Raw genomic sequence first — 15,213 nt, 5'->3', positions numbered from 1 at the left:
CTTATCGGGTGGTCCGATAGCAGCCCAATAGGCCCAACACAAACACTCGCTAGGATAGACTCGAAAATGGCTCTGATACCATATTACGAAGTGGACTTTAAGCCTAACTCAACCCCATAAAACTGGCTCATGAGGTTGAGGTCTGCACCCATTTATATATTATGAAATGTCTTTATCTCTAGTCGATGTGGGATCTCCAACAAGATAATAATTATTTTAAAATAAAACCTAAATAATTAATTTTTTATATATACACTTTTTACTTTAATAATAAAGTATTTAGGTTTGAAACTATTTTCTACGTATAAAAAAATTGTAATATATATTTGAGAGTATCCTTTAATATTAACTTGTAGTTATTGTTAATAAGTTTGTGTTGATTTTATAATTTATAATATATTTGAAAATTGATGTTAATAATGTGATTGTTGAATGTTTTAGTTATTGAAGAGATGAAATGTTTAGGGTTTTAATTGCAGAAGGTACGTTGTTGAGATACGATGGAAAGACAAAATCTTGGAGGTCCCGTGAGGACTGAAGGTCATGGCATGGCATCGCACCGCACGCACTCTCCATTTCTTCACTTCACTGTCTGTCTCCAACATCACACTTCAACCTCGATGGGACATTCCACCACTCTCATCTAAATTCAATTTATTTTTTTCATTTTTTATTTTCAATTTCTAATTATCTTCTTAATTCACTCTTTAATTTTTACTGTTTTCTTTTTCATCTAATTCTTATTATAATGAAATCAAACACACTTAGTTCCATCATCATCCCACCTTTTTAGTTTAGCTGTATAAGAAAATTGTATGGAAGGAGATGGAATAAGAAAAAAAAATGTTTTTATTCTCTTTGTGTATACTAGTGTAGGGAGTTTCTCTCTAAATTACAATCTAATTAGGTATGATAGTGGATCCAATATCATGAGATTCTTTCAATATTACATATAATAATTATGTATAGTTTGATAATTATTATTTTTTTAATAAACTATTTTTTTATATCTTATACAATGATTGTTTTAAGTTTGATTATGGCAAAATTTTAATAGAAAAATTGTTCTAAATAGTTTTTATTAAGAGATTATTTTTTTGTAGTCATAATTTTTTTTTATTTGGATTGAAGTATATCTTAAATATTTTTTTTAATTTTATTTATTATTGAAAAATAAAAAATAAAAATGTATGAATTAAGTTAACCAAGTAAAAGTGGTTTAAATGATTGAAATCAAAATATGTTATTAAAAAAATTATAAATAAGAAAAAGTTAATCATTCAAATTTTATCTTATAAAAATCAAAATTTCTCTAATTTTTGTTTGTTTAGGCTTTTCATATATTAATTTATCTTTTTTTAATACTAGAACTTATCAAAGTTAGTAAATATGATAACAATACTTATCAATTTTTATTTAGAATAATTTTTTAATTTTTTTTCTTGGTTTGGTTGCATGTCTAGAAATGTATAAATTATATGTAGAGTGATATACTAGTCTATGTTTGTATTAATACCTTTAACTTGATGATTAAATTTTTTTTAGACAAGATATTATTTAACTTTATATATTATAACATAACTCGTGAGAACCTTGACTGGAATAACTATAATTTTCAAATAAAAAATATTAGTTAATATTTGATAATACTTTAAGGTAGAATATTAATATGAATTGGTTACAATTATATATTTTATGCAATAATAGTATATTGACATGTTTGTAAATGTAGAAATATATAAATATATAAATACGAGAGTAGTGGGATTTTTAATTATGATTTGATGATAGTGTGGAAGTTGTTTGGAAATGTAAATATATGAGATTGTATCGTTAATAATGGGGGATTAATTCAATTTGTAGGTAAATGTATTTTTTATGAAGTTTGAAATTTGGGAAACTATAATCGTAGTCTTATTTCCCTGATTTTAGTATTGATGAAATTAAGAGCATATTATTTTTTGTTGAATCATGATAGGTTGATGTGAAAGGAGCATGACATGTAAGAAATGGGTTGTTAAGAGTTGATTTTTTTAGTCTAAGTTCATGCATGTATAAAAATAGGAAGTTGATACCTTATTGATTTTTAGTTTTTAATTTGAACTACATGTGTAACTTGTTTTTTTTTTTTAAATTGATATGTGAAAAAAGGTTGTAAGAGGAAAATTTGGATATAAGAGATTATAACTAAGTACTACAAACAAAATTTTAATTAAAATAGTATACTTCGATCATTTATTTCCTACAATATATTATTGTGTCAAATATTTATTTAAATAGTATATTGTGCTAAATAACTATTCAAAGTGAACTAAAATATCTAGAATTTGGTTTATTTTGAACTTGATGATAATTTTGAGTTTTAAAAAAATATTTTTAAAAAAAAAATGGTTTGGAAAAAAATTCTTAAAAAAATACTTAGAAAAATAATTATATAGAATATTGTAAGAACCGAGAAAAATAATTTTAGAGTAGAAGTGGTATAATTAAAATGACACTTGAATACTTTATTATTAAATTTAAAAGAGTATATAAATAGAAATTTATATCTCAATTTAAAATAACCATCATCTTTCTAAAAACTTCATTTTTTCTTTGTCTTTTCTCTAAGATTATGACCTCCTCGCTCATCAGTTTATTCTAACCTCCTAGCTTATTAGTTTGACGATCAGAGTCTGCCACTAGACTCTTGACAATGAACTCTACAAGATTGTCCGATCAAAATCTCAGATATAGTAAGTTCATTCTTGGCTCATTTTCATTTGAGTTAGTTTTGATCTAGTTAAGTTTGTCTTTAGTTTAAGCTTGCATGAGATGTTTTTATCTTCAGAAATAGTCTCTGTTAGCTCAGGGTCCTAGTGGTATAGTTAGATTTTTTATCAGGACTTTGTCGTGCAGGTTAGGCTACCTTTGAGCTTTTGGTAGTTTGGAGCTCTTAGGGAGTATATACTCAAGTTTAGGCAAGGAAAACTAGTTTAAAATGCCTATAGAACCTTAGGCTAGAAGATCTTGATGTGGGAGTGACGTAGTCACCAATCTCAAATTTTCTTGCAGGATTTATTGTTTTTTAGTAGATTGAGATTTGTTTGAGATTGAAATGTGAAAGTGTAGACATAATAGATGTTGTAGAATGTATGAGTTTGGAATTGAATGAGTTATTGAATATATTTAAATAGTTTGTTGAATTAATTCAAATGAAATGTTTGATAAGAATTGATTGTTTGACATATATAATGTTGAACATGAATTGTCAATGTAATGTGTAGTTTTATAAAATTACAAGTTAAATGAAATTTTAAGTTTTGGTATGATTTAATTGTGTGATTTTGAATATTATGAGTTGTGGAATTTGAATTTTAATCAAGATATAGTATTTTCAAGAAAGAAAATATTGTGTTAAGATTGTTTAGGATATGCATTGATTAGGAATTCGTCTAGAAAGAGATATGTTGACTCTCCTAAGATAATAGAATCATATAAATGAAATTATTAAGGTGGTGAGAGTCGAAGGAGGTTCATATGAATGAGATTCATATGAATGAGTAAGTTATTTGAAAGATAATAAATTGACTAATTTAATGTCATATTTAAATAAAATTTAAAATATATAAAATTCTTAAAATATTCAAAATCCTAAATAAATACAAATTTTAAATTATTTAATATTTTAAAATTCTTAAAATATTCAAAATCCTTAATAAATACAAATAATATATATATATATATATATAAATGATGACAACAACAATTATGTGTATGAAAATGTTGATAATTAGTAGAACAAAATGAATGGAACATCAATTATACATATGGAAACATCAATTATTAGTACAAAACGAAGAAAACTTCAATTATGCGTATGAAAACATCGATTATTTTTTTTAAAAAAAATCATAATCGATTATATTTATTGTCACGAATTTTCAATCCCATGAAATTTGATTAAATTGCTTTAAATTCATCAAATCTTACCTCAATACAAATAGTGATATGTATGGAATACAAATTGAAGAGTAAGCAAGTAAAAAAAAACATTATCTTCCTTCACATTTCTTGTTTCATATGCGAGCAATGTTTTTCATCAGAGTTTCTCCTTTTTGTGTTTGAATAACCCTCCTCAGCGCAAATTCATCATCGTCTACCGTCGACCATTGTAAAGAAGTAGAGTTAAAAAGTCTGAAAAGCTACACAGTTTACCTAATAAAGGGATTAGGTGGTGTTAGGTCAAAGTTTAAAAGGGGGCACTCCACAATTAATGATATCGTTTTGTGCCAATTTTTTGGCTAATGAATTTGTGCCCTTTCTTTATTAAAATTTCACTGCTATTCCTACATTAAAACTTTACTTAAATATAACACTTTGAGGTGAGGATAAGAGGATGTTTGAAATCACATTGTATTAAGTTTTTTTTTAAAAAAAAAAAATTAATTAACGTTACACTCTTTGAAGTGAAACTATTTATTGGAAATTTTGCTTTCTACATTAAAATGTTTTAAATTTAGTTTTATAAGCACTTATTTATATATATATATTAATTTATAAAATGTTAGGATGTTGACTAAAAGTTACAATTTGCTAGATTTATAACTTTGTGAAAAAAAAAATACAATTTATAATTTTAGGAATTAAAGGATTAAGTGTGAGGAAATTTACTTCACCCTACTATACTACTCTTACATGTATGTTATTTTTAAAATAATCAAATCATGATTTTGTATTATTTTGTCCTTTTTTATTCTCCAGGGTATACTAACTAAACAATTAGATCATTCATTTCTTTAAATGTTCATTCATATTTATAATTTAGAAAAACGCTTTTGACTTTTTTAATTTATCAATTTTATTGCATCTACTTATTTACATAAATACATTAAGTTTTGAAATATTTATAAATGAAATATTAAACATTAGGTTAAAAAATTTAAATTCAACCCGATTAAATCTAATTATATTCAATTATTTAAATTAAACTCAAATGAACCCACAACACTCTTACACTCCTAATAACTCTCAATAATAAGAGAAATTGCAATAAAGAAATTTACAAGTGGAGATTTATGCCTCTAAAACTAATCTCCTTGCACTGTTCTTTTGACTATGATACATTATTTGATTTAAATGAAAAGAAAGGAAAAAATTATATAAATTCCATCTATTTTTTTAATTTTTTGCTGCTGGATATTGAGAAAGAAAGGTTAAAAACATAAATTATTTAGAATAGAAAGAGAAAAAAAGATTTGTTTCGTTGGGAGTAAAGAAAGGAAACAAATTTATATAAATTCCAATAAATTTTTTGCTAATTTGGAAAAGAAAGGAAGAGTGAGTTATTTGTAAGGGAATGATCACATAATATATCTTAAGTGACTTTCTTTCTGTTATGCATAGACATACATGAGAATATGTCCATTGAAAGTGGTTAAGATTGCGATTATGTATAAGGGTTAAACTACTCCTAAAGTGACTTATATTTTTTTATTTTTTATTACTAATAAAAAAATTTATTTTAAAAAAATATTATTCTACAATTATTTGTCTTTTTTATTTGAAATATTACTCATTTTGTTTATATACATACATGTGTGTATTTTTATTATATACTTTTTCTCTATCATATATTTCTTCAACTTTATTTTACAGAAACCAAATACAATTTATATATTATTTTTTTTTATTTAACTAAAAATTTCAGATCATTCAGGAATCAAAGACGATTTATATATTTTTTCTAAAATGAAGATTTTTTTATACGTTCAATATAAATAAAAAATGAAAAGATAAAAAAAAAATGAATAGTTGTTTAATGAAAAGGAGACACCTGGGGTGGCCCATTAATAAAGAAGAAGTCAAGAAGCACGTTGACATGTTGTTTGGCACATCTATCTAATTTAATAGCTTGGGTGTTACTATTTTCCCGGCCAGATTGGTTTTCTTGTCTTTAAGTATCATTAAAACTCAGTGTGCTTTCTATTCAAATCTCTTCTCTTCTAACCAAACTTTGAAACGTCTCTACCCTCATTATCACAACGCGCTTCCAAACACACACTATCTCTCTTCTACTATTAAACACACTCTAAATTAACTTTCCACCTCTTAAGCAAAATAAAAATAATATATTAATTCAAACTAACAGTAATTTCAAATTATTTATATTTCAAAATAAAAATATGTATACATTTTTTAATAAATGATTACGGAAATTGTTTATATTTAAATTAAATTTGCCACCTTCGTAGCGTACGCAAATTACCTACGCTAAAGGTAATTCCTGTTAGTTGATTATGACTATTATGGATAAAAGTTGAAAATACAATTTGGAAAAATTTAATATCTATTTTCAAATTTTAAGCACAAAATGATTTTTTTTAAAATATACTTTAAATTTTCCAAACATGCACTAAATGCGATTAACCAAGTATACTTTAGTTTGAAAAAAATTGGAATGGGAAAAAATAGAATAAAAATTAAATGAAGGGGAAAAAATAAATGAATGTTTATGCTAGCTTGTGACTTCTTATAGAGTAATATGTATATACGTTAAGTGACTAGAATAATTTTAAGTGCCTACAATAAAATCATTTGTTTCTTTTATATATATGGTAGTTAAAAATTAAATTCTCATTGTTATCACTACAAGAAAATTATTGAATAGAAACTAATTTTAGAAAAAAAATAATTAGTTACTATATTGACTAAATTAGAGTCAATTTTGGAGACTAAAAAAAATTTTGATTTTTAAATTAATTTTTATTATTGATAAATAGTTTCCAAATTGGTATCTAATTAGCTACCAAGGTTTTAACTACTAATTATTTAAAATCTAAATTTGATAGCAAATACCTCGGTAGCTACTAATTATTTTTATTCTCTAAAATCGGTTTTTATTTAGTGATGTTGTATGATTGACTTAAAAAAATGTTTTGAATCATATTTTGTATAGAAATATTTGGATAGTGTAATATGAAGCATATTTTTTTATTAAACAATTCAAAAGTCAAATAATTATTTTTTATTGTACATTCTAGAAGTTTTTTTAAATACAAAAGAAATAATTTTTTGAATTACAATTTGAAAATAAAAAAAAAACCTTTAAAATCATAGAGTTTGAAAGTAAAAAGTAATTTTTAAATTATAAATTTATAAAGTATTTTTTTATTGTAAAAATATCTTCAAATTATGTAATCTAAAAATAAAAAATAACTTTTAGATTATAGTGCATAAAAAAATGACTTTCAAATCAAATTGTGTAATAGGAAAGTAAAACATTATTTTCAATCAAGAATTAAAGAAACTTCCAAATTACATCGTTCAAAAATAAAATAAAAAGTTTTTTATTTATACAATTTGAAAGTTATTTTTTAAGAACAAAGTATATTTTTCTGTATTTTATGAAAGTTTTAAAGGAAAATATAAGGGTGCAAAAGGAAATCTCCTGCTATATTAATAATAATAATACAAAACATTATATCAGTATTTAATTAATTGTTTTTCTGATATGGGTTCCTGTTTTCACATATATTAAAATTAAATATTTAATTTATATTAACTTTTCATACCACTACTGTCATGATATGAATTCACAATACGTATATTTTAATTTATTTTTTTCACAAAATAAAAATATAGTAACAAAAAATGTAACGTTAAATTGTTAGTAAACGATAATTTTGTTTTAGTAGCTATAATAAATGTAGTTATGAAATAGAATAATTAATAGTGGTTGAAATCCCACCAATAGCAATGACCACACTCTCATTGATAGAGTTGCCAACGGGGTTTTGGTTTTGTTTTACTTAGATATATATTTGCTAATATCAAATCTAATTTAATTGCATTCCTAATGACTTTTTACTACAAATCTTTATTTGCATTTTTATCTTTTTAACCCAAATCATTTATCTTTAATCCAAATCTCCAATCTTCCTTAAACATCTGCAATTAACACCAAATTTAGAAATAAAATACTCTTATTTAAATAAAAATCATAAAAAATATAAAAAGGTATAAATTCATAAATTATGAATGATTTTATATGTAAATTAGCAATAATCTCATAAGTGTCTATATTTTAATATGAAATATTACTGAAATTAGACACTTATCAATTCCTATGCCAATAAACCTACCAATGACTATTATTTTTTGGGCTACCAAAATTAATTACTCCACATATACTCACACAAGTAATACCCTTGGTATTGTTTGAATAATTTTTTTTTTAGGTAAGAGAAAAAATAATAAAGATTAAATATTTTTTTAAATCAAAATTCATTTATTCATAATTAAAATTTAGACCTTTAGAAGCTGGCTTTTTTTAATTGCTTTATGTATAAACTAATTTTTGTTTATGTAAAGAAGTCATTAGTAAAAGCTAAGGAAGTTTTTTTAAACCAAATATTTAAACTAAATTAGATGGTATTATCTCCTCAATAATCAATTTATAATAAAGTTAAGATCGTTTTGGGTTGGGTGGGAAAAATTTATCTTACACTTAGTTTGAGTCCGAGAGAATGTTGTGCTCAAACAAGTTGGGTTGAATCCAAATTATACAAGTTCAGATAAGTCGAGTAGGGATGACAATGAAGTGAGACAGGTGTAGATTTGATTATTTCATCTATATCCCCTGAGTAAAAATTCAGCATCACCTTCATTCCTATTGTGGAATGTGTATACTCTTATGAACTCCCTCCCTTATTGTTATAAATATTAATTATTTTTTTTATAAAAAATCACAATAAATGAAACATGATATAATCCAATATTCAATGTAAAAAAGATGTACATTTTATTTTTTCCATTGTCAAATATCAAGAAAGAAATTACAATTATATAAATATAAAATAAAAATATCAAATAATAATTATATAAATAATAAATAATAATTATAGAAAATAGTAAAGATAATTAAATGTATTATCTAGAAATAAGTTATGAAAATAATTAAGGATGAAATAAAAATATAATTTTTTTAAATTACTTAATAAATTCAAAATATTTTACTAATTTAAAACATGAAGAAGTATGAAGACGATGATTAATATTGGAATGTGAATGAGTTGGATATGTAGATACTCATCATTATTCTAAAAAAAATATTACCTTAATTTAATAATATATATATATATATATATATATATTAAAATGCACAACTTAAATAGTACATTTATTGTGTGTGGAAGTTAAGGAAGAAATATTGTAGAAAGTTAAAACTAGCAACGGAGCAGAGCAGAAAGGGCATCTGCATTTGAAAAGCAGGAGCAGTGCAGAGTCTGCAGTCACATTAGTTTAATTTAATAAAGAAAAATAATAAAATTAATTACGCAGCCAGTAAACAAAGATAAAAACTCAAAGTGCGTGAAACAATAACTAAGCAATTCGTAGTTAAACAATTATCTAAACAGCTTGAATTTATTTTCAATTTTTTCTTATTTTTTTTTCTCAATTTACTCTCAAACTTCTTTGTTTCTGTAGTTAAATTTCTATCAATAACTTTTTTAGCAATTTAAAGATGTAATAAAAAAATATGAATTTAGCAATTTAATTTTAAAAATAAAAAATAAAAAACGAAAGCACAGGAGCCCACAAGTCTTGTAAGATGTAACGTCAATGTTTTTTTGAAATGACATAAGAGTTTTTTTTTTTTTTCATTTTCTTGTTTAAATATGAAAAGGACACAAGAGTTGGAAGTTGGAAGCAGGGGATCTTTTAAGAATGATAATACCATGTTCTCTTTAGAACAATGATTGATATACTTTTGATACGTGTAAATACACTCGTTATGAGACACAAAGAGAAAAATAAAAGTGATGTGACAAAAATAAGGTATGAATGAAATGGGATAAAAAAAAAGTACTAAAGAGGTAGAAAGAGGTGAGCACAGAATAGATTTTAGTTGTAGTTAACGTATCACTCATGTTAACCATGTTTATAACTTTCATTTTTATTTCAATCATTTTAAAACTTTAAAATATTCCTAAAATGATGAAATATATTAAATATACTAATAAATAACATTCATGATTCCTGAAAACGTAATAAGATCCTGTAAAACAAACAATCTCTTTATATAAGAGTTATGGAGGATGTAAAAAAAATAATTTTATGGACTGTGCAGAAACTTATTGTTGATTACAGCAACAAAATATTTACAAAATGTAGATGCCCAGACAAATTAAAAGAAAATTTAATGAAAGAAAATAAGGCAAGAGTAAAAATACCCTTTTATCTGATTTGATGGACAAAATAAAAAATATTTGAGTAAGTATATAAATATCATTGCAATCTTTTTTTTTCTGCTGCTATTTCTCTGCATGCTTGCAGGTTCATCATGCTCAGAAAATTTTGATACGACGTTTACATCATGAACATACAAGGTCAATGTAAAAGGTTTTCACAAAGGTTAATGCAATTTGGTAATAGTTATTCATGCAGCAGCAAGTTGAAAATTTCAGTCTGATCCACTAGTTGCATTTTCATTTCGTACTCCATTCACAGCTTGCTACAGTATTCAACAAAAGAGTTTTCAGTTTCATCTTCCAAAGTGCAATGCAAAATGCATGCTAATACAATGAACAAATGAAACACATTTGGGAAGATGTTATTGAAAATTCTAATGCACATTTTGAAATTTCAAAAGTTGTCATTTTGAGTAACAGATATTTTTGAATTTTCTCAAGTAGTATTGAAGATGCTGTGAAAAGTGTAGGGTTAATAATAATGGATTCCTAGTCATCACCTGAAAGCACGACAAGGCGTACTGCACGTCACTTGCAGATATTTGGTGGTGGAACACAATTCTCAATCTGCAAAAGTAAATACTGCACATAATTAGCATAAAGTGCAATTCTTATATTAATTAATAAACCAATGATTTAGAAGGCATCACTTTTTCTCCACCAAATGTTTTACAGAAAATTCTTTCTTTCTTCTTCCTTTTTACTATTGCTGTTGTGTTCATCAGAAGTACATAAGATTTCCTTAGCTTTCATAATATTGAAATACAAAAGTGATTTTTAGACTCCACAAATGTTATTCAACACTGGGTGGTTTCTAGTTTAGGTCACTATATAAGCATGGGCTAGAACAATTAAAAGTTTAGTTAATTAATTAATTGCAGATTAAGAAAATAGTAAGTGCAAATAACACCTTGATGAGCCAATTGCCATGAGAAGGATACCATAGTCTTCCAAGTCCTTGCATAGCTTCGATGCAGTAGTTCCTAAGCCCTCTTCAACTTCAACAAACATCTGCATCATGGTATCAATCAAACATTAATTATAACACTTGTTCAAGCTAAGAATTTGACTCCCTAATCACATCATTAGCATCTAATTTGTTTGAGTAACAGCAATGCAATTGTACTATTACTAATGGTCTCTGCTAAATACTCACCATATTGGTTTCCACAGAAGAGGTGTCCACGCTCAGTCCTTTAATTTCATTCAATCCATCTAAGACAAAAGGAAATGTTTTTGAAAAAATTAAGCAAGTGCAATTTAGGGGACAAAAGATTAGGACAGTTAAAGTTGAATAGCATTTACCAGCCAAAAGTTTAGCTTTCTTGTGATCACTTTCTAGCTTTTCAACATTTTCCTGTAAAGCAACAAGTGCAGCTGCACAAAGGATGCCAACCTGCCTCATTCCACCACCTAAGGTTTTTCTGAGCCGTCTAGCCTAAAATTGTATATATATACTATGCTGGTATCAAGTTCTTTCAGAAAAGAGATGGAATATAGATACTGTTATATTCCCCAAAATATTATTACCTTGCTGATAAAGCTATTGGAACCAACAATAACAGATCCAACTGGAGCACCCAGGCCTTTTGAAAGACACACCTAAAATTCATATATTCAAGAATATTATGATTCACAACAAAGTTTGATTAGGACTTGGTAATGAAGTTCCATTTCTAGATTTAGAACTTCCTATATCTTGATGAATGTTCCTCTAAAATGAAATTGTTTCTGAAGTGATGAAACAAATTAAGATGTGTATGTCTTTAATTTGATCTAAAGTATACTGTTATCTTAATCCTTAATTATTACTTATGCCTAGATACAATCTCATTTACTCTCTTTAAAAATAGTTACTTCAGAATAGCCTTTCCATGTCCCAAAAAGAAATATGAGAAAAGAAAAACACACCGAAACTGAATCAGCTGCTTGAACAAGCCTATCCACGGGGACACCTAGTGCCTGAAGGTGCATGATAACAAAAAGGGTAAACAAAAAGGCATATGATGATGAGGCACAAAAGAACTGAAAGCAAGATTTGCAATAAAAACACAACAGTAAGAACATACAATTGAAAATATCAAAGTACTCACTGGAAAAAAAAAAACTCAGATTCCTTTTTATCAGGAAATACTGCATTTATGTAGTCACTCAAATCATCATCATTAGATAAAAATTGAAAGGTTTTAATTCCATTCTCAAGTTGTATATTTACTTCGACTTATTTTTAAGAACTAACTACTTATTCATCTAGCTAGGTGCATTTCAGGCACAAGTTTATCTCTGCAGTGATTTTACTCAGTTTTTGAACAAAATCAAAATCATCACAAAACAGAAAATTTACTTACAACTGATGCATTAAATATTCGGGCTCCATCAATGTGAAGCTTCAATCCATGCTTTTTAGCAACCTCTCCTACTCTGTCTGTGTATTCAACTGAAAGACATCTACCACCACAGCTGCATTCAGGTAAACATACCAATCATTGATACTGCTTACGTACAGGATATTTTTAATGCTTGGCTTTTAACATAATTGAATAGTATCCTTTGATTCATGTAGCTGATTTCACAAAAGACTTGGTTATTATTGTTGTAATATTGTACTACCTAGAAAAATTTGGACAGAATAATAATTGCTTACTTTCCATGAGTATTTTCCAAGCAAATAAGCCTTGTGGTTGGGTATACTAACTCTCCCTTTGGATCTCTGATTGCAGCCTCGATTAAATCAATGTCCATTGTTCCATCTTCATTGTTTTTAACTGTTCTTGGATGAACCCCTCCAAGGGTTGCAATGCCTCCATTCTCATAAATGTGTATGTGGGAATCGTCTCCAAGAATAACTTCACTTCCCCTTATGTCACAATGCACAAGCACAGATATAAGGTTGGCCATAGTGCCTGATGGAACAAAAAGTGCAGCTTCCTTTCCAAACAACTTTGCTATCTCTGTCTCCAAGCGAAAACAGGAGGGGTCACGGCCAAGAACATCATCATCAACCTCAGCACTTGCCATAGCACTTCGCATTGCTTCAGTTGGTTTTGTAACTGTATCTGACCGAAGATCCACTATCTTAGCTCCCATTTTCTCTGCCACCAAAACAAGCAAAAAGGTCAATGTTTTGAGCCATTCTCACCATTTGCTCTTGGTACAAAATTGAAACGCACAATCATATCAACAGTTTTATTCAAAATGTGTGTTTACAGTGACCTTTTCTGCAACCATTCTTGGATTCAAATTCCATAATTACCACACATGTATGTTCCCCGTGGTACACTACAATTATCTTGAAATAGTCTCCATGAGTTTCAATGAATAAAAGGGGAAAATAGAGCATTTACATGCTCAAGCTATTCATTGAATTTAAGATGCACAAGAATTTCATAAAAATAAAATACTTTTTCAGAGAACTAGGTTCAACGAACAGGTATGTTCAACAAAATATATGAAGAATTATCACAAAAGCCATGTGGTTATAGGTCAGCTAATTACTCTCAATTATATATATTGCTGCAAAGAACTTGAGAGAAACAAGGGAAGTGGAACTCCAGTTAGAAAGATGGAGTCAGTGCTTTGTTTTGCATGATACAGAATAAGTGGCAGAGAAAGGAAGAGAGTAAACTCACAGAAATTTGAACGGAATTAATTACCTAGATTAGGTACTCCAACAAGATTGTAAGCAACCCAAGTTAAGTAGTGTGATCAAGGTAACTTTACCTATACACACTTATTTCAAGAACTTTGTGCTGAAGTGCATGCGATACTTCATTATTTGAGGAGGATGGAGAATAAATGAGTTTAATTACTAAAATATTACGAAGAAGAAAAAAGGAATCATTTGATTCTTGTAATAAAAATGGAGAGACAACAACCTATGCATAATTAAGTGTTTTTTGTTTTTACAACCTCTCTAAGTCTTCAAAAAATAATTTCTAATAGACTACTCTCATCAATTTTTAATAAAATAATAACATTTGTATTCTTCATTTTTTTTCTTAGTAAACTACATTAATAGCACAGTGCAGTGCAGTTTCAAAATGGATTTCTCCACCAATTATTGGTTTGTTTTCATCCATTTTGTCGTTTTTCCGTTGCTATTACAACCACTAATAAAATTTGAAACGTTATACACAAATATTTAGTTTTTGTCTCTCTCTCCCAATCATAATATGTATGACATCTCTTATACTGTTCAGTCTTATTGTATGATAAATGGTTTGTCTGGATATAACTCTTTTAGTTTTCCAGTGCTAATTTAAACTCCACCATACGCTAAATTTTATATGACAATATTTTATATCTGATACAATTACTGTATTTAAAAAATTTGATGCTATAATAATAATAATAATACAACCACTCTTTCTCACAATCACTCTTGTATTTATATTTATCATACGAATCAATAAAAGCACACTGACCTCCCTCATGGGACCACCTATCGTGTTTGCTACCACAAGTTTTCTTTCTCTCATCACCTGTTTTTGAGCTTCCTTGAATGCCATAATACCAAACGGAACATTACAAAACAAAAATGCATCTGTTTTATCTTGTCAGCTACTGCAACTGTTTCTTTTGAGGGTATTGTTGTAAAAAAACTGAAACAGGGGTATACTTAACCAAGAAAAAGGTTTCATTAACAAAGCCCAAATGTATTCAAAGTGTTAATACCAACTGCAACTGAATCACCTTATGAGTTTTCCACACAATATCCACATTGACACAATCTTCTAATGTAATCAGCCACCAATTTAATATACAAGTATAGACTGATATTTCAAATTCATAGCGCAAAAAAATAAAAAATAAAAAGCTATTGAATCCTTCATCGTATGAAACTTAACCAAATTCTTTTTTATTCGCAACCTGATTACATTTTTGTCGTGTGAAATTGTAGAAGTATCCCATTTACGGAGACGGTCAAATAAGGCATCTTGCAATACATTATGGTAGCCCAAGACCGAAATGAGTATTTTAT

The 15,213-nt window shown here is 27.0% G+C and overlaps 1 protein-coding gene across 8 annotated transcripts; it reads right to left on the bottom strand.

The window, feature by feature from the left end:
* Window positions 1-10,194: 10,194 nt before the first annotated feature.
* Window positions 10,195-14,263, bottom strand: LOC137831826 (low-specificity L-threonine aldolase 1). Of its 8 annotated transcripts, none has more exons than XM_068639667.1 (10): window positions 13,886-14,263; window positions 12,877-13,324; window positions 12,581-12,692; window positions 12,144-12,194; window positions 11,763-11,834; window positions 11,538-11,670; window positions 11,389-11,447; window positions 11,143-11,243; window positions 10,733-10,799; window positions 10,195-10,495 (listed from the first exon to the last, which is right to left on the bottom strand). In XM_068639667.1, the coding sequence occupies exons 2-10, from the start codon at window positions 13,317-13,319 to the stop codon at window positions 10,445-10,447; spliced, it is 1,089 nt and encodes a 362-aa protein (XP_068495768.1). In that variant the 5' UTR covers window positions 13,320-13,324; window positions 13,886-14,263; the 3' UTR covers window positions 10,195-10,444. The 8 variants fall into 8 exon arrangements, with proteins under 8 accessions (XP_068495768.1, XP_068495769.1, XP_068495771.1 ...); XM_068639668.1 differs by having other exon boundaries at window positions 13,862-14,260; XM_068639670.1 differs by having other exon boundaries at window positions 13,953-14,251.
* Between the last annotated feature and the right edge of the window lie 950 nt (window positions 14,264-15,213).

The sequence above is a fragment of the Phaseolus vulgaris genome, chromosome 6 (assembly GCF_051622355.1).
Source record: "Phaseolus vulgaris cultivar YP4 chromosome 6, ASM5162235v1, whole genome shotgun sequence".
NCBI classification, from domain to species: Eukaryota; Viridiplantae; Streptophyta; class Magnoliopsida; order Fabales; family Fabaceae; genus Phaseolus; species Phaseolus vulgaris.
The sequence above is the reverse complement of the archived record's forward strand: the minus strand, read 5'-3'. Positions and strand labels throughout refer to the sequence as shown.